Below are 20,797 nucleotides of genomic sequence, written 5' to 3'. Positions count from 1 at the left end.
ACGCGCTGGCCCAGCATGTGCTACACACTCATAAAACAAACAAACAAAAAAAGTGAAGATGTTCTTGGAAGAAAGCAAGAAATAACACACCTGAAGAAGACATAATGAAGATAATGATCTTCATGTAAGGTAGGGATTTCATGTGCAGAGGCTGTTTAGACGATCTTCTAAAGGGTTCTCAAGACTGGAGAGCATGTCTGTGATCATGCTGGGCTCATGAACACAACAGGAGAACAGCCACATTCTTCTGGGTAATTATGCAAATTACTCGTAAACATACAGGCATTATTACGATTTCTGAGTGCACCTTTTGTTTGCAGTCGATGTCTGCTTTACAATATACATCAGAAAGCTTCCCTTATTCTATTTTTCTCTAAGATTCATGTCAGTACTTCTGCTCAACCCCCTCATTCTTTGTGCAGACATTGCATTATATAACATTCCTATGATGGCTTTGCTCCGTGATGATGGTATGCCCCCTCCCCTTGCTGTTTCTACCCCTGATACCCAGCTTGGAGCATAGAGAAAGAAAGAGGGAGGGAGGGAGGAAGGGAAGGGGCGCGAGAGGCATGTCTTAATGATTCTCCATAGGCAATGTAAAAGCACTTAGTGCAGTTCTGCAGAACACAGCTGCCCTCTACTGTTGTAATAAAAGATAAATATGGTGCTGAAAATAAACAGCAAGGAACTGAGGCTAATATCAATCCACCGAACCTTCTCCTACAGCCAGCATTCACTCACTGACCATTAAATAGGTTGCAAATACATAGCTTGTAGGCCTATAGTTAGTAACTATTGCCCATCTGCTACTGTTACAATTTATCAGCGCCTTTTTTATGGAAAGGAACCACTGTTAAACCACCAGCGACCAGATGTTATCTGGATAACTGGCCAATCTCAGGACTGTGTACCAGCACAGTAGTGGAATCCTACTGTTTGTGTCACTGGCATAACTAAGGTATCACCACTGCTGGGTTGAGAAGAGCCCACAATCAAAGGTACCCAGCATGTGGTCAGAAACCAAACACTGCTGAAGGATTAGAGCAGTGGTTTCCAACTCTGGTCCTGGAGGACCCCCTGCCACACTATCGTCCACTCAGGAAGGGCTTGGTAATTAGCTGATTAGCTAAATCAGGTGTGTTGGGAGCAGGAAAAACATTAAAATGTACAAGGTAGCCAGTCCTTGGCCAGGGCTGGAAACAACTGGGCTTGAGGATGACTTGCATACAGATTGTGCATTGAATGTAGTCAGTAAGGGTACACAATGTTCCAGAGGACTAGAAATGCTGCCAAGTCTGATACACTCGCACTACCACCATGGAACATGGTTGGTGTTATGAAAATGACCACATTACAGGTGGTCTAAGTACAGTATTATGGTCCTTAAAGGACTATGCAAATAATTCCTACATGGGCCAGAACTGCTGCTTTGTTTGTAAAGCCTGTATACAATATATGTTTAAAGCCCTAAAAACATCCTATATCTTAATGCCACCCCTATACTAACCCTAAAAAACACCCTATATCTCAAATGCCACCCCAATACTAACCCTAAAAACACCCTATATCTCAAATGTCACCCCAATAGTAACCCTAAAAAACACCCTATATCTTAATGCCACCCCAGTACTAAACATAAAAAAACATCCCTAAATCTTAATGCCACCCCAATACTAACCCTAAAAAACACCCTATATCTTAATGCCACCCCAGTACTAAACATAAAAAACATCCCTAAATCTTAATGCCACCCCAATACTAACCCTAAAAAACACCCTATATCTCAAATGCCACCCCAATACTAACCCTAAAAAACACCCTATATCTCAAATGCCACCCCAATACTAACCATAAAAAACACCCTATAGCTCAAATGCCACCCCAATACTAACCCTAAAAAACACCCTATAGCTCAAATGCCACCCCAATACTAACCATAAAAAACTCCCTATATCTTAAATGCCACCCCAATACTGACCCTAAAAAACACCCTATATCTCAAATGCCACCCCAATACTGACCCTAAAAAACACCCTATATCACAAGTGCCACCCCAATACTAACCATAAAAAACACCCTATATCGTAAGTGCCACCCCAACACTAACCCTAAAAAACACCCTATATCTTAAATGCCACCTCAATACTAACCCTAAAAAATCACCCTATATCTCAAATGCCAACCCAATACTAACCCTAAAAAACACCCTATATCTCAAATGCCAACCCAATACTAACCCTAAAAAAACACCCTATATCTCAAATGCCACTCCAATACTAACACTAAAAAAACACCCTATATCTCAAATGCCACCCCAATACTAACACTAAAAAACACACTATATCTTAAATGCCACCCCAATACTAAGCCTAAAAAACATCCTATATCTCAAATGCCACCCTAATATTAACGCTAAAAAACACCATATATCTCAAATACCACCCCAATACTAACCCTAAAAAAACACCTTATATTTTAAAGGACACCCCAATACTAACCCTAAAAAACACCCTATATCTTAATGCCACCCCAATACTAACCCAAAAAAACACCCTATGTCTCAAATACCATCCCAATACTAACCATAAAAACACCTTATATTTTAAAGGACACCCCAATACTAACCATAACAAACACCCTATATCTTAATGCCACCCCAATACTAACCATAAAAAACACCCTATATCTTAAATGCCACCCCAATACTAACCCTAAAAAACACCCTATATCACAAGTGCCACCCCAATACTAACCATAAAAAACACCCTATATCGTAAGTGCCACCCCAACACTAACCCTAAAAAACACCCTATATCTTAAATGCCACCTCAATACTAACCCTAAAAAACACCCTATATCTTAATGCCACCCCAATACTAACCCTAAAAAACACCCTATATCTTAATGCCACCCCAATACTAACCCAAAAAAACACCCAATGTCTCAAATACCACCCCAATACTAACCATAAAAACACCCTATATCTTAAGTGCCACCCCAATACTAACCCTAAGAAACACCCTATATCTTAATGCCGCCCCAATACTAACCCAAAAAACACCCTATATCTCAAATTCCACCCCAATACTAACCCTAAAAAACACCCTATATCTCAAATTCCACCCCAATACTAACCCTAAAAAACACCTTATATTTTAAAGGTCATCCCAATACTAACCATAAAAAACACCCTATATCTTAAGTGCCACCCCAATACTAACCCTAAAAAACACCCTATATCTCAAATACCACCCCAATACTAACCCTAAAAAACACCCTATATCTCAAATTCCACCCCAATACTAACCCTAAAAAACACCTTATATTTAAAGGTCACCCCAATACTAACCATAAAAAACACCCTATATCTTAATGCCACCCCAATACTAACCCTATAAAACACCCTATATCTCAAATTCCACCCCAATACTAACCCTAAAAACACCTTATATTTTAAAGGTCATCCCAATACTAACCATAAAAAACACCCTATATCTTAATGCCACCCTAATATTAACGCTAAAAAACACCATATATCTCAAATACCACCCCAATACTAACCCTAAAAAAACACCTTATATTTTAAAGGACACCCCAATACTAACCCTAAAAAACACCCTATATCTTAATGCCACCCCAATACTAACCCAAAAAAACACCCTATGTCTCAAATACCACCCCAATACTAACCCTAAAAAACACCCTATATCTTAATGCCACCCCAATACTAACCCAAAAAAACACCCAATGTCTCAAATACCACCCCAATACTAACCATAAAAACACCCTATATCTTAAGTGCCACCCCGATACTAACCCTAAAAAACACCCTATATCTCAAATACCACCCCAATACTAACCCTAAAAAACACCTTATATTTTAAAGGACACCCCAATACTAACCCTAAAAAACACCCTATATCTTAATGCCACCCCAATACTAACCCAAAAAAACACCCAATGTCTCAAATACCACCCCAATACTAACCCTAAAAAACACCTTATATTTTAAAGGTCACCCCAATACTAACCATAAAAAACACCCTATATCTTAAACGCCACCCTAATACTAACCCTAAAAAACACCCTATATCTCAAATACCACCCCAATACTAACCCTAAAAAACACCTTATATTTTAAAGGACACCCCAATACTAACCCTAAAAAACACCCTATATCTTAATGCCACCCCAATACTAACCCAAAAAAACACCCAATGTCTCAAATACCACCCCAATACTAACCCTAAAAAACACCTTATATTTTAAAGGTCACCCCAATACTAACCCTAAAAAACACCCTATATCTTAAACGCCACCCTAATCTACCCTCAAATACCTGTGACCAGAACAAAAGCTCTGTAGGACACTTGATCATTTAGACACTCTTTCCTGATAACAGGATAATAGCAATGTCAAGCAGGTTATCTTGCCAAGTGCCACTAAAGGGCAAATCTGACATCTTAATTGCTGGCCTGCTCCTGAGTAGTGCATTAACATTAATGGAAGATTTTTTTGCACACCATCTTACAGTATCTGCTCACAAAATGGGAACACAGCAATAAATGTTCAAAAATATTAAATATTACAAATTGTATTTATACAAAAAATAATATAGTCAATACTGATGATCAACTCAGCCTGGTTATGAATAAAGATTGTATTTGACTTGGAGTGTTGTGGCCATACTGGGATTTCCATGACACATATTTTAATAATTAAAACATAATACATTGTAATAATGTATAACTTATCGAAATATTAATTTATGGAAATTATATTTTGCAATATTGCATCAATTAAATAAATAGTCATTTTAATTATCAGTTTAAATGCAAAGATTGGTGGCATGCAATGGTTCATTTTTTGTGGTGTTTAAATCCAGTACTCTTCAGATCCGACTGTTCTGACTGAATAAAAAGTTTTCTTTTATTCAGATGTTATGCATATAATTTAAAAACAAAAATAGTATCACAATATATCATAATATATTGAATCGTAACCCCATAATGATATGTACCAGATTCTTGTCAATACACAGACCTTCTTCACAATATTTGCATTTATTAATATTCAATGGAAATCCTTGTGAGGTAAAAGAAACAGAAGACCTGGATACATCACAAGTATTAGTATTTAGTGTCATGATAAACCTTTTCATGATCTAAGCATTTGGTATTAATAAAATGAAATCAAATCAACTCATCAATTGCTGATTGCAATAGTTAAATAAATATAAATTGCAATATTCAAAAATACAGAAATTCACCATATTTCACCAGAGATCAGAGATCCAACATGGCATGATCTTAAAAATGCCATCTGTGTATCCAGGATTGGAGTAAATTGAATGTCATTGGGCTGGTATCTAGTAGATATGGCATGGAGAATGGGCAGCATGCAGATTTTCCTTTTGTATCAAGCATCAGAAAAGTTGTAGCATGGCATGTTTATTATAATTTTATAATTTGACATTGCATCCGACAAGACACGTTCAGAGTGACTATTGCTCATATGCACATGTCGATGCTGAAACAATAGATTGTGCAGCTCAGAGCTCAACCATCTCTATTAATCCAGTAATCATATGAATGATTGAAATGACTATTTTAATGACCTATTTGATAACACCAGCTTTTATGCTGTCATAATGAAGGACATTTCAGGATGTGCATGAAAAAAGAAAAGATAAATGTCTCAAAGGTATCTAAAAAATAATAGCGTACATTACTTACATTATATTAATATACATTGATTGGATACTTCAGCCAAAAAAGTGGAACCATTGCTACATCTGTTAGACATGTAACATGCCTAATCACATCCCACTCCACATCCCACTGCACTGTAAACTTAAGATACTAAACACTCTATGTTAAGGTAACTTAAATACTTAAGGTTAGAGTAACCTTAAAGTTTTAATCCTTCAACTGAACCTTTTAAGTCAATTTATCCCAAAATCTCAACCAAAAAAAAAATCTTGCATTTTTAATAATGTTTTATTATGTCTTTCTTCAAAAGTGTTATTACAAGCTTCTATGACCAAATAATAGCCAATACAGAAGTCCCTGTAGTACCTGAGTAATACACCTTAGTAATGTGTAGTGTAATAAGCCTTGGAGTGTTAAGGGGTTAATTAACGTTTCTTAATCTGCCATGGCAGCACTTGCTCTTACAGGCTACAACACCGAGGCCAGGAAACCAACCACTCTATACAATATATCTGCATAACTAAGAGAGGGTAGTCTGGAAGAATGACCAAAAGTACTGGATGGAGCACCAACCATCGTTCCAGAGAAAACAGTTCTTCCACTGCTCCACAGCTCAATGCTGGGGGGCTTTATACCCCTCTAACCCACGCCTGGCATTAGGCAGCACTGGTTCCATCTGCTCCAGAGAGTCCTATTCTATTGAGAGTGCATTTGCACTTTAGTGTCAGCAATGAGTGCAACTTAAAGTAGCTGAATGCATTCAGTGGAAGGGGTGTCCACAAACATTTGGACATAGTGTGCATGTGTTTGATGAGCACACCACAATGTAATAGTACTTCTTAAGACTTTAGAAGTCCTCAGGAGTTGTTTCTCTTTACCTATGAGGGTACCCGTCACTACAGGATCTGAGAGTACATTCTAGCAAGTTCCATGATTGATGGTGTGCATTAGTGCTCAGCGTGATGAGCAGGGATTTCTGCAGAAACACTGCTGAGCAAATGCATTTCTAATCAAGAGTAGTTACATCATTACAGCGCTTGGGCTAGGTATGCCACGCAAATACAATTAGTCTACGAACGGCGCACAATTAAATCCAACGCTCCGTCTGCGTGGGCGGGCATTTGTTTAATGATGTTATTGCATAGGTGAGTGAGCTCCCATCAATATCAATATGTTAGGAGTGTGTACACAGTGTGCATGTGCCTGCATGCGTTGGCGTACATGCTGTACGCGTAGGGTAAATGCGCACCTTGCACCAGGGGCAGTGTCTTGAAACCAATCAGTTTCCTGTCCTGACACACAAAGCCTCGCTCGCTCGTTATTTCTTGAGTGATTACGACGCAGGAAGGCAAAATTTCAAGGCAGTCAACAGCCCACTGCTGTGCTTTTGAAATCAAGGGTGAATTCTTACAAATGTGCAAAGTCACAGATCACAGACGAATCAGACCTCCAGAGGCTTTTTCAGGAGGTGAAACTGTAAGACTCAAATGTGAAACGCCATCAAGCTTATTATGGCTTGTGCTCTAATCCAGAGTGACTAAGGTTTGAATCATGTTTCACAGGTAAGAAGGAGAATGCAGGGTTAGGAGTCTTGCCCAATGACTCTTATTGGTGTAGCGTGATCTGCTTGCCTGGCCAGGGAATTGAACCCTAGTCTACTACAGCACAAACGGCCTTGTTACTCCACAAAGGTTCTTAGCTTGGAAGTACAGTTCCACATTAACAGTATCAGTGCTTTTGTACTTGCACAATGCACTTTACATATGAACATCCATACTCTACTGTACTCTTCTACTTTCCTTTACTTTCTATACTTAGTATATATATATATATATATATATATATATATATATTATACTTCTCCTGTTTTTCTGTTTTTATAGTTTTATGCTGTGCACATGACAATGAACTCTTAAATCTTGTTTAAGCAAGATTTGAATGTGAGAATCCAAGAGAACAAGAGCAAATTACAATGGTAGCCAAATGTAGCATTAGGAACATTGCCCAAAGACTCTTTTTGATTTCCTGACTAGGCAAGCACATCACACAACACGTGTGATGTGCTTGCCTAGCCAGGAAATCAAACCCTTGTCCACCACAGGAAAGTCAGTGTAAAAATGCGCATATTATTGGAATATGTCATGTCTACCCATGTCAGAAAAATGTGTTTGCACTTTCCCAGTTAGTAAATGGGTTATTCCTGCCCTTTCTTGGCCCTGGCTCCACCTTTTGAATATCAAGCTCACTAGCAACTACTTGTACTAGACTAAACTAGTAGACTAGACTTTCTCTTTTATACCCCAAGGCCCCGTCCACTTGGGATATTTTTAAAAACAGATGAATCTTCTTTAAAAACAACAATGAAAACGCTTGCATGAGCACGCCAACCCTATATGAGGCAATAGTATCTCATAAAGAGAGACATCGTAGAAGTAAGAAGAAAACACAGAGGTTTAGTTCCTAATTACACACACTGATGCCTATGTAGTGTGTTAAGCAAGTCTTGAAATGACTAAATGTAAACAGAGCATTAATATATATCTGTATATCTGTAATAGAACAGTATTTACATTTATTGATACGTGGAAAACTGATATCCAATGCTATCTGCATCTGTAGATGATATAGTTTTATGGCTTAGGTAGTTCGCTATATAGGGACTATGGAGGTAGTCGAGACTCTACCTCGCTAGAAACACCTCCTGGCTGAATCCCTCCTTCAAGAAGACGACAGTTCCATTTTTAAAAATATCCGGACATGTGTGGACGGGGCCTCAGTTTGACTTTGAGAAGCCTTTGTAATCGATACTCTGGTTTGCCTTCTTGGGTCCAGAGCTGTTTTGAGTTTTGACCTTGGTGCTGATCTGTGTGTCCAGATCTAGAGTTCTGAGCTGTTTCGATTTCCTATTATTAACCTTGTTTTTATGTTCTAGTTGGTTGGATTTTAGATGTTTAGATGAGTTTACCATTGTCTGTAAGTTTTTGGATTGCCCCTAATAAAGTCTTTGGACAACTTAAGCTACACTCTTAAAAGTCCATGTGCCACAAATGATACTTTTCAAAATGTCATAGAAGAACCATGTTTGTATAGGAAATGTATGGGTGTGATGAGTTTAACCAATATACCACTTTAAAGGTTCTTCTCCTGCAAACATGGTTATTTATTAAAAGTGGTTCTTCTATGGCAAGAACCATTTGAAGCACCCTTATTTTAAAAGCTGAATTATCCCTCCAAACAGAGACTTTGTGGAAGTTTTGGCCTCCTGTTCACATGAAAATACAGTTTTTGGTCACAGAATAAACACTCTCCTAGGTTTAAAAAAACACTCCAGTTTCCAGTGTTGTTGTGTGGATGGAGAAAACAGAGCTTTATAAAAACTGACAGCACAACGCATGCATGATTCTGCCTGAATCTCAAATACCTCCTTACTCCCTATATAGTGAACTACTTAAGCCATAAAACTACAGCATCTACATTTCAGATCTCCACATATCACAATCAGAATCTCTTTATTTCACAATAACACAAGTATGACATGTAACAAACAAAAAAAAAGTTATCAAGTATTACACTGAGAGAGAAAAATACACTAATCAATAAATAGAATAAAGAATAATAAGAGCTGCAAAAAACTGTTAGGTACAGATTATTATATATTTTTATTTTTATTAAATGTATTATTTATATTATGATATAAACAATTACAAATATGAAAATTAACATCTGTACAGCTGTGCAAATAATCGTAGTGCAAATGTTCTGCATGTTATGCATCAGTACTTGTTGCAGTTGCTGTTGCAGTTAAATCCAGTGCAGTTAAATCCAGTGAAATTTAGAAGCTCAGTTCAGTTAGATTAAGTTTATAGATTAGGGTGTGAGGTGTCCACTGTGTCCACTGTTTAGGAGCGCTACAGTTCTGGGAAAAAAGCTGTTAGCATGCCATGTTGTACTGGTTTTACCAGAGGGGAGTGTCTGGAATAACTGAATAAATGTAAATACTGTTCTATAACAGATATATTAAAGCTCTGTTTACATTTAGAATCTGTAATTTCCTGACTTACTAAGGACACTACATAGGGAGCAGTGTGCAATTTGGGATTAGGCCCCTGTGCTTTCTACCTTCTTCGTGAATGTCTCTCTTGTGACGTCTCTCTTTATGAGGTACTGTCGCCCCATACTGGGCTAGCATGCTCATGCAAGCGTTTTTGTTTCGGTGTGGACGGAAATATTTTCAAAACCGGAGGAAGGGGGATCTCTGATTGTAAAAATATCCAGATGTGCGTGGACAGGGCCTCAAGCAGTCACAGCTTTATCCATTATGTGACATGCACCAAATCAGCTGTAATTAGGTTAAAAAGGTAAAATGCCATTTAAAGGCACTCGTTAATTAAAAGATTAAAACTACAGCAGGAGAGTACCTTAATGAGTTCAACAGAGAGAGAGGGAGGTCGAAAGAGAGCGGGAGATTATTCTCAGCACTCTGTTAATCCCATACGGCTGCCGATCGGCACATTATTACTCCTCTGAAAGGGGCCGATAGCTTTGTGCTTCTGAGTGTTACCCAGCCTGCCAGACAATAGCTTCTGAGACCTCGCACCTCTGACACCTGACAACCATTGTGCCGAAATACTCACGCTTCCACCAGCTGCGTTTCTGTGTAAACCCGAATAAAACCAGCGTGAATAAAAAAACAGCCACTCCACAGGGCCATTGTGTGGAAGCAATGGGCCGGTCAACGGTTCATTGTTGGAAAGGAACAATCAACAGGCTAATGGCCTCCGCTGTATTCAGGCAACAATTGACTCGTAACTTTCATGCAAATAAGATCAGGCAGACAACAGCGCAGGAAAAAATAAACAAAACATTAGCTGAAACAATGGAGCCGCTCTGGCTGCACACCCTGTCCCAGGCAGCCATTTTAGAGGTGCGCAGTAAAGCGGCACATGTGGACGCTGCTGCAATCAGGGGAGAAAATTAGGTTAAAAGGGACGCTGGATGGTGAAACATACGGGGGGTGGGGAGGGGTTGAGGGGCAGGGATGGCTTGGCTTTTACAACAGAGAGAGTTCAGGACAGTATGGCGCACTTCTCAGAGACCTCCAAGACAGAGCCCAGGCTCAAGTTCACAGCGAAGCTTAGTGAGGTTCTGGCGACGGCACTGCTATATGACCTTGATCATTATTGCTGAGATTTTTGTTAGATGTTTGTTGTAGTTGATAGGTTGGGGGGATTTGGGGATTTAGAGACCCTATCTGGCCAGAATGTGTAAATGCATCGAGCATACAGAAGCTCAAATGAAAAGTCGTTGGACTTGACAGCAATCCATCCAAATTATACCAAAGAACCAATGGCCCATCGATGTGTCGCCAGGAGCGTCCAGCTAACTGAGGCTCAAAACACACCCGTTTAGAGGAGGAAGCCTCGTTTCTCAGAGCACAAAGTTGAGTGACTAGAAGTGTTTTCGACTGTTTTCAGGCACAGCTATTAGACTTGTTCATTTGGGCTTGGCCTGCTTTCCCTTTTAATCGAACTAAGCATGTATCTAAATTTGCATCTGCGGTGGGCTTGTTATTTTCCCACCTGTTCTTAGAGCGTTACTTCACCAAACAGTGAGCTCTCACACATTTCTGTGCCTTGATTCCAGTATTGCAGCAATCCATTCATTTCTCTTCTCTTTAGCTTTCGGCAGTCTGTTAAAGGAGAGCTCCGGTATCTTGCTGAATCAGTTTGTACAGTCAGTCGCACAGCAGTTCTTTCCCATTTTGTGTTTTAGCAGCATTCACATTGAAAGCTAATGCTACTACTCAATGGGCATGGCTGCGGTGACTCCCACCGCCGATGATGTCATGCATGTACCCTCTATAGTGGCTTTTCAGTTGAGGGTAAATATTTATTGTTTTGTTCAATTATGATGAAATACTGTCACACTGTAGACCCAACAAACGCAGAGAACAGATAAAACACTGGCTATAAGAATTACAGCTGGTAAGCATGTGCCTAGTAGCTATAGCTACATAGCACATAGTCTATTTAGGCGGTCATATAGGTTGTGTTTGCAAAACAACATCAAGGTAATTGAAATTTTCTGAGAATTGCTCAGTTTTTTTACACAACAGAGAAAACGGTGTTAGTAAGTATTACGGATAAGTAAGTGATTGTAGGTGAATGTGCTGTGATTGGAGTTTCTATAGCATGTGTGTGTATAAGCATTAGCTGGTTTAACAATAGAGAAAGGCGAGTGGTTCTCCGGTTCTCCCGCTGGTAAAACAGAGCGTTTCAGTGAGAGTTTTATAAAGGGTCAGATATTATGGTCTGTTTTCATGTTCCAGTGTAAAAAAGCTCCACACTGCAGACTCTACACTGTTTTATTTGCCTTCTGAGAATGCCCGCACTGTTGCAGCCGGCTGGGCAATAAAGTCCGTTAATGACGCCTTGATGTCACTAGACAGCGCTCTGAACACCGTGGTTCAAACAAAGACTCTGAACTGGACTGGGATTAACATAGCCGATACCCGATCCCCTACAATATGCCTGGATCAGATCGGGACATTCCTATCTGATTTGATTGGAACCTAAATGATAAAGGGTAATCTCTGACTTTTGCACCACCAGCCAGTCAAACCTTTAAAAGATAACCTCATAACACCTCCCTTGGTAAAAACCAATCAAGCTAAAATAGTGCTTTATTCCCCCTGCTGTATATCAACTCCTCAAACTCCCACACTCTGTGGGCTTTGAGAATAGGATGGCACTGACTCACTGGAGCCTGATATGGACCATGCTGTGAGAGGGCCGGTTAAAAAGAGCTCACTGAATTAACTCGGCCTGCAGAGTCCAATAACATACACCACATTTTCGACCTGTACAGAATGACAAAAATAGCAAAAATAACAATAATAGCTACAATAGCAATAGCAAATGGCATCCACTTATCAAAATCTAAGGGGGGATTGGCCTGCGATGCTGCTTAAGGCAGAACTTTGATGGAGGATGCGGAAGAGTAGCTGTATTCAGACCCCCACATTTAAAAACCTCAATTTCTATTTAATGTTCTGTGGTCTGCTCTCTGTCAACAGGCTTTATTAAAAACCACACAGCAGATGCCATGCGGCTCAGGCAAAATTGCAGGCACTCTTCAGGTTCTTTCATGCATGCCTTTGGTAACACACACACACACAGCTGAAGATATGTGGTGAGCTACCCAGTCATACACCACCACATTAAACCAAATGAGACAATAGAACTCCTCAGACATAACTGACTTACTGTGATGATATTACATTAGCTCGATAAACAAACCACTTAGAATTCAGCTTATCATCCTGCTGCATTATGTGAAGCTAAAGAAATAACGGCCAGACAGCTATCGGCTGCAGGTCTGTCTCACTAAATAAACTACTGCGCCTCAGGGCTGGTTTTCCAGACACAGATTAAGCCAATGTCTGGAAAACCAGCCTTCAATGTTTTAGCTCATATGTCTGCAAATACATAAATGCCACCTATGATTAAGGCTGTTTACCTTGAGAGGAGTAGGTCATGGGACACAACGTATGAGACAATCAAGGGACAAGTACCACAAATAAACAAAGCCAGATGTATGCTCACCTACACTCCTCATTAAAGGGTTCTTCAAGCTTTCTTGAGTTCAAGCAATGGTTCTATTAAACAAAACATTTTGGTGCTTAAAAGGTTGGTTAAAAGGTTGCTTCCCATTGGTGGAAAGTCTTCTTTAAATAGTTTTATACTGAATCTTTTTTCTTTGAAAAGACTTTCCCTTTCAGCACTATATACAACCCTTTTTGTTTGGAGTGCATTTAATAAATAGTAGAGCTGGGCAATATAACGATATTTTATCTTCTAATGATAAATGTTGCACAACATGCTTCACTAACATATCAATGATTTTGTTTGTTTTAAATAAACACTTTAAATATCATGATATAGTATTTTTACCATATTGCCCAGCCCTAATAAATAGTATACAGAGTATAGAGATAGTGAGCTAAAGTTAACCCCTGCAGTAAGGCTAAGGTGTATTACTCAGTAACTACAGGGACCTCTGTACAAACTGATGGGGTTATTCTTTAATAATAGAAGTTTGATGAGATGATATATATCTATATATATATATATATATATATATATATATATATATATATAAACTAAATTGTCCCTTCATCCTCTCTGCTCCCCGGGCGCTGGAGTTGGCTGCCCACTGCTCTGGGTGTGTGTGTGCTCACTGCCCTTAGTTCACTAGTGTGTGTGTCTTCACTACCACCTTTACTAACACTCACACTCCTTTATTGTAAATACATTTTGCTGTAAAAGTTGCAGAGACGCAAAAACACCATGTCTGGGAACCTCAAGAGATTTTAGCTCTCACTTAACTTTTACCAAGATCTCGGGCCTTTATTAGGTTGTTAAAGTTATGGCTTGTTTATTGTTAGGAAAGGGCAGGTCATGCTAATTTCACAGCATTTTATAAATCTCAAACATATTTTGCCCCAGCAATCAGCAGCCATGGGCTCCTTTAAGCAGCTACCTAACACTCTACACATTAAACACACATTAACTGATGCCCACAAGGCGGGAGAAGACTATATGAAGACTGCAAAGTGGCAGCCATTCAGGTAGCAATTTCCTTAGATCATAATGTAATTTAGAAATGGCAGGTAACAGGAATGGGGGAGGCCAAGTTGGGGTCTGGAAGACCATGAAAGCCCCCATTTGACTACATTTGACCTTCAGGAAGATGTAACAGACTCTGAAGTGATGGTGCACTGTTCTACTGTGCAGAAGCCTTCACAAATATGACCTTTATGGAGGGGACAAGCCGGATACATTTGGAAACAACAAGCCATATGGACTATTAAACTATCACTTTTTGGCCATATTGAGAACAAATGGGCAGTATTTCATGAAAAGAACACCTTTCCAACTGTTAAGTGTTGGGGTGGATCAATCTTGCTTTGGGCGCAAGGAACATTTCTCTGGTAGAGGTAAGAATGGATTTAATTAAATACCAGCAAATTCTGGAAGCAAACATCACAGCATTTGTAAATGATTAAAAGAGGACTGAAAAATAGGAGATGAGCTTTCTTAAGATCCACAATGAGTTACCTCAAGTGACGCAAGCTAAGGGCTTTGCCATGACTCTCGTAGTCTCCTGACCTAAACATCATAGAAAATCTGTGGACAGACCTCAGATGAGTGATGCAGCAAGATGGCCCAAGAATCCCCCAGAAGAAGCCTTTAGCCAGGGAGAATAAGCAAATGTCCTAAGTACTGACTATGCAAGGTGCCCAACTGTTGCTTCTGGCATTTTTAAAACTGTTAAAAAATGTAAATTTTTAATTAAAATTATTATATGGAAATCAGGTTATCATGTACTTGTTTTAAATTCACAGTAACAGATGTTTTGACCAGGGGTGCTCAAACCTTTGCCCGCAACTGCATGTATGTGAATTCTCATTTTTATGTATGTATTCAGGCATTCATTCAAGGCAATGAATTCTAATGAATCACTCCGTGTTCCAGGTACTGCACATCTGAATGTGCACATCTGAATCTGTTTGAGCACAAAGGGACCACAGAGGTTAAACATGGAAACGGACTGAAAAAACATTTATAACTGTCATCTTCTGTCCTTTCCTTTTCCTGTATTAAGGAGCAATGTACTTCCACATATATCACACATTAACCAAGCAAGTGAATCATATAATCTGTTCATTATTACAGCCATTTTAAATCAGTGCTTTATTCTGAAAAGGTCTTTTACATGTGGACATGGAGCAGTTAGAAAAATGTACACATTCTTTTATGACAAAATGAATTACTACATATTATCTGAAGTGTAGTTTTGATTTGCTACAATGTTTTTGGAAAATATTTCTTTTGAGAAAGTGCCTTTTCATTGAAACTGAATTATCCCCTTAACGTTCCAAGGCTTATTACACACTAAGACATATCTCAGTAACTACAGGGACGTCTGTACAAGCTGGTGGGGCTATTCTTTGCTAATAGAAGTTTGTAATAACACTTTCAGCCCATCAGCAGGCCATAGCATGTTTAAAGGGTTAAGTCTAAGTCTGAAATATTGTTTACATTGATGAACTACATTACGAGCTTAATCGTATAGCAATTCACATGCATGTACTGTAACGTTTATTCAATTCAACTTCATTCAGTAATCAGAGAGTATTGTTTAAATATGGTAAATAATGTTAAACTGGTATGACCGTACTGCTTTTAATGTAAATGGCCTTAATGTAGATCCTTGTTTCTCAACCCTGGGTCCTGGAGGCACCCTGCCCTGCACATTTTAGTGCTTTCCCTGCTCCCAACACACCTTATTCAACTGAATCAGCTCATTAACAAGTCCTTTTCAGAGTTGCAGGGGGCGTGTTAAAGCAGGGAATCCACTTAAATGTGCAGGGCAGGGTGCCTTCAGGACCAGAGCTGAGAAACACTGATGTAGAACATCTTTACCTTCCCACACTATAACATACAGCTATGCGACTTACATATAGTGGCCCTTTATAATAATGCCCTCCTACACAGTTTAGCTGTAATAAGTATATGCCCTAGATATTATATAAAACCAAAATATCATCTCCGCAGCTTCCTTTGTGATATTCTGCTTAAAGATCCCATATCATAGAAATCTGAAATGATCTTACATCTACAAAGGTTTAAATGAATCAGAGGGCCGCTGGTTCGAATCCCGGGTCATGCTGCTTGCCATCAGCAGCCGGACTCAGAGAGAGCACAGTTGGCTTTGCTCTCTCAGGGGTGGGATGATGGCAGCTCCTCCCCACATCGCTCCTAGTGTGATGTCTGATAGCTGTTGTATTGGAACTGGGGAGCCGCACTTTCCTCTGAGCGTGTTGACTGCCTAGCGCTGCTGCTTCAACAAGAGGCTCAGCATGTGCTAGTCTTCACCTTCCTAGTGTTGGGGGCATTGCTAGTAATAGGGGAAGTTCATGAACAAGGATTGAGTTGGGCCTTCCAAATTGGGTTGAAAAATTATAAATAATAAATAAATCAATCAATAAATAAATAAATAAAATGTACTATTCACTCCACACTCAATACAGCCCATATATCCACTGTTTTAAAAGAAATATATTTACATATAGCTCCCTATTCAGTATATGGTAGTTCTGTTCCACCTGTTGACACTGAAGTAATGAGGAGAGATTTGGCCTGGACTGACGGCTTTATTAATAAGGCACAAAACAGGCAGCCAGTCAGAAAACGGGTAGTTGACATGTCATTGCTGCCATGCAAATACCTTGTCCATTTATCTCGATTTTAACTTTTTGACATATACTATATGGACAAAAGTTTTGGGACACCTGCTCTTTCACTGTTTCGTCTAAAATCTAGGGCATTAAATAGTTTATCCTGTAGTTTATTCGTTTTGTTGGAGTAACTGTCTGTACTGTCCAGAGAACAGGTGTCCACAAACATTTGGACATATAGTGTAATTTATATATGGCAGTTGTTCTTTCCATTGTATCAAACCTTTGTTGATGAATGGACCAAAAGAAATGCCACAGGAATATTTTTACATAGACTTTCATTGAAATTTTGTTGTAGAGACACAATGTTTTTGAGTGACAGCAAGCATATATATTATTTATCATATTTTTAAGGCACAGTAACAAACAGTGGTTAATTCAGAGGGATAAATTGGTCATGTAAACATTTGTAAGAATGTCAAATGGCTTAATAAATAAATTCTGCTTAGAAGTGGACCTAAAATAAATGTAGCATGTTTGCAGTTGTAGTGGCCGCCCTTGCAGCGATGGGGATGCTGTATCGATGTCTGCCTTAGTAATTGATGTTATGCCACTGATCATGGGGATGCAATCCATATTTCTCCATAATCTTTAGAAAAGCTGAGATAATGACCTAAATAATTCTACCTAATCCATCTCCATCACAGCGATTCTCATCAGCACGACATCAACTAATTATTCATATAGAAGGTAAGTAAAATCCCACATCAGGGCTCTGACTAGGCTGCAGCAATGCAACCATGCAGCAAGGTCAGAACAGAAGCAGGAACCGAGTATTAGCTCCCTATACCTGTGTGGCTTCAAAGACACCACGGTGATCTCATCTCCAGTGATCGATAAGAATATGATCAGTGACAGTGTGAGAAATAGCACCGTCACCTTGTTTGTGTCAAGGTCTTTTTTTCCTTTACTGTTATCCCATAAAGCGAGGAATTCCCTTTCTGAACCTTAGGGCAGGGCTATTCGACTGTATGGGCTGAAGAACACACTCACTGTGCTCTTGCTCCTTTACACACTCAGACTGGCAGAATGGCAGGCAGAGAAAATGAAAATGGATGGTTCTTTTGAGACTCCAATTTATTCCGTGAGTAATTTTCCGGATAACGCACAGGGCCATTACACACCTATTTGACAACATGGTCACTGTGAGCGCAGCCATTTTTGCTTTATCGTTATCATTTCTCCTCCTCACTCCAGGCCTAGGGTGCCACCAATCACAGAACGAATGGCAGCTGTTGCCATGGAAACGTTGTCAGAGCTTGAACCGGAGACGAGAGCTTCTCTAAGGCAACCCGGTCTCCAGGACAACCACAGGTGCGCGTCTTGTAAAGTCTCCTCCATTTGTGCAGCCACAGAGGCACTATGGTTCCTACTTGGAGTATCTGAGCCTGGCCGATGATGAACATGAGCAGGGCCAGTGATAATGGGAAGTGAACGCATGGGAGGGCGAGAAGGCATTAGGAACACTGCGAGATGGTCAAAGGCCAGCAGAAATGTTATCACAGTTACAATATTCCAGTGTGGTTTCTGTGGAGTAGTTGCCCTAACTGCATTGCACCAGTTTTTCAAGGCATCTAGGACCAAATGTGGAACCCAAAATCACTAAACGAGAAGTACTAGGCGACAGAAAATGGGGTGAAGTTTGTCTGTGCAAAAAGTATTTGTGCTGAATTTACAACTGGTCCAAAAAATGGTCCACCACATGCTCTGAAAATGGGTTCAAAGAGGTTCTTGGACTTGTAACAATAGTGGGAGCTGATATATGGGCTACTTTGAACCTTCTACAAACCATCTTCAGTGTTTTACCACCAATACAACCCTTTAACCAGGCAAGAAACCATTAAAAGCATCTCAATGGTTCTCAACTGAGTTGTCATGGTTCTAGATTTACATTTACGGCATTTGGCTGACGCTCTTATCCAGACCAACTCTGAAGTTCTGGAGTCTTGTCCAAAAGGCTCCTAATGGTGTAGCATGGTGAACCAGTCTGCCACAGGAATGCCAGTGTTGTTACCCACTATGCTACACCAACCATATCTATTTATCACAACTGGCCTTACTGAAGAACCCTTAAAGAGACCCTTTTTATGGGTGTATTAGGATGCTACTACTACTACTACTACTAACTACTACTAACACAATCTATACAAAAGCCCCTCAAACAGTTGCCAGTGAAATGTAGCATCATTATGGAGATGGAACCCCACGGAGATACTGTACTGTACTGGGCAGAATGAAGAAAGGCCAGTCTAATGAAGCACTGAAAAATATGGAGCTCAGAAGACAATGTCGGACGGAGCTCCTGAGATGTCCTTGAATGATGACAATGACATCTACATCCATCAGGGGAGGTCACCCAGGATGACAGATGTACATTAGCTCCAGTGGCATCTACCAGTGTCACCTTTTCTTGAGCAAGGTCAGGTCTGAATACAAACAACCCCTAATAACATAGCCAGGTTATCAAGCATGTGCATGACCTACATGTTACAAGTTCACAGCCTGGTCAGCTCAGGTCGACCAGCTTAGCTCCTGACCAGTATATATGATATGCTTTCATTTGAGTTTGATGGTTTAGCTGGTTTACCAGCATGACCAAGCTGCTTTAATAGCATGACCAACATGACCATGCTCCACACCAAACCGGTCATGAGCTATGCTGGTCATCCAGGTCATGTTTTTTTCTTCTAGATGCCCAGTTTTTCAAACACCCTGACCATCAAAGACCGGCTTAGACCAGCCGGTCTTGAGCTGGATTTGTCAGCAGGGATGGGACATTCTTTGGTAGGACAGTGTTTAAATGGTGTAGACCACTATGTTGACCATCATGGTCCAGAAGTACTGGAAGAGACTGGACAACGTTATTTAGGCACAAGGCTAGTACCAACGTGGGTGATCTCACCGTGGTGTCCAGGGGTGGCTGGACTCGTACTGTGTGCAGCAGTGCACCTGTAGCTCACATGCAGAAGTCACAGGCATTGCCTGAATGACAATGTGTCGCTTAAAATTCCAGGCACACGCACGCTCCGCACCGACAGACAGATCAGATCAGAGCAGATAAGCTGGGGCTCTCTGGGTGGGCCACGGTGGGTCTACTACTCGGCTTTGCTCGTCTACAGGTGTCCTGCCAGCCAGTTTCACATCCTACCTTTCAGCGCGTCCTCAGAGAAGCTGGAGGCGCCTCCTTTGTCCGCGCAGCTCGGGGTGGGCTCGTCTCCCTCGAAGAGCTGGTTGACTTCCCCCTGGATGTCAGCCCCACCGGCTCGCTCGCCGTCGCCTTTGGAGAACGCGGTGACCGTGAACCTCTGGCTCATGGTGTCCACGCTGCTCTCCCGGCTCGTTGGCGACGGTACAGGAATTTGGCCGGCGATGCAGATGTTCAGCAGCCGCCTGCAGCGGTGGTCTCTCCGCCAGTGGCTAACAGCTGGTTCAGATCTGCGGGAGGATGCTCATTCGCCAGGAATAATAGGCTAAAGGCGGTCTGGGAACGTCTCCTGCGCGTCTCCGGCTCTGAGACGCGCTCTTATTGTCCCCTGGATGAGCTCTTCAATGAGTTGCAAGCAGCTCATCAACCGGTGTCTGGGAGCAGCCGTGCGCGTCCGGGTCCTAGCGCCTACAAGCGCTCCTCACAGAGGTGCTGACTAGTGCTGAAACCATTCAGAGATATACAATCAGCCATAACATTAGAACCACCTGCCTTACTATTGTGAAGGGCCCCCGTCTGCAGTCCAAATAGCTCTGAACCCGAGCTATGGCCTTCACAAGACCCATATGGTGAAACAAG

General features: G+C 40.6%; 1 protein-coding gene across 2 annotated transcripts in view; it reads right to left on the bottom strand.

Moving 5' to 3' along the window:
- The window catches only part of slc12a5a (solute carrier family 12 member 5a), a 230,397-nt gene extending 209,819 nt beyond the window's left edge, over positions 1-20,578 (bottom strand). For both annotated transcript variants that reach the window (XM_072684819.1, XM_072684820.1), the window contains exon 1: positions 20,162-20,578. In XM_072684819.1, coding sequence (XP_072540920.1) covers positions 20,162-20,327 — 166 coding nt within the window. In that variant the 5' untranslated portion in view covers positions 20,328-20,578. The remainder of the gene's footprint in view (positions 1-20,161) is intronic.
- Positions 20,579-20,797: the final 219 nt, after the last annotated feature.

Source organism: Salminus brasiliensis, chromosome 7, assembly GCF_030463535.1.
Source record: "Salminus brasiliensis chromosome 7, fSalBra1.hap2, whole genome shotgun sequence".
In the NCBI taxonomy this organism is placed as follows: domain Eukaryota; kingdom Metazoa; phylum Chordata; class Actinopteri; order Characiformes; family Bryconidae; genus Salminus; species Salminus brasiliensis.
The sequence above is the reverse complement of the archived record's forward strand: the minus strand, read 5'-3'. Positions and strand labels throughout refer to the sequence as shown.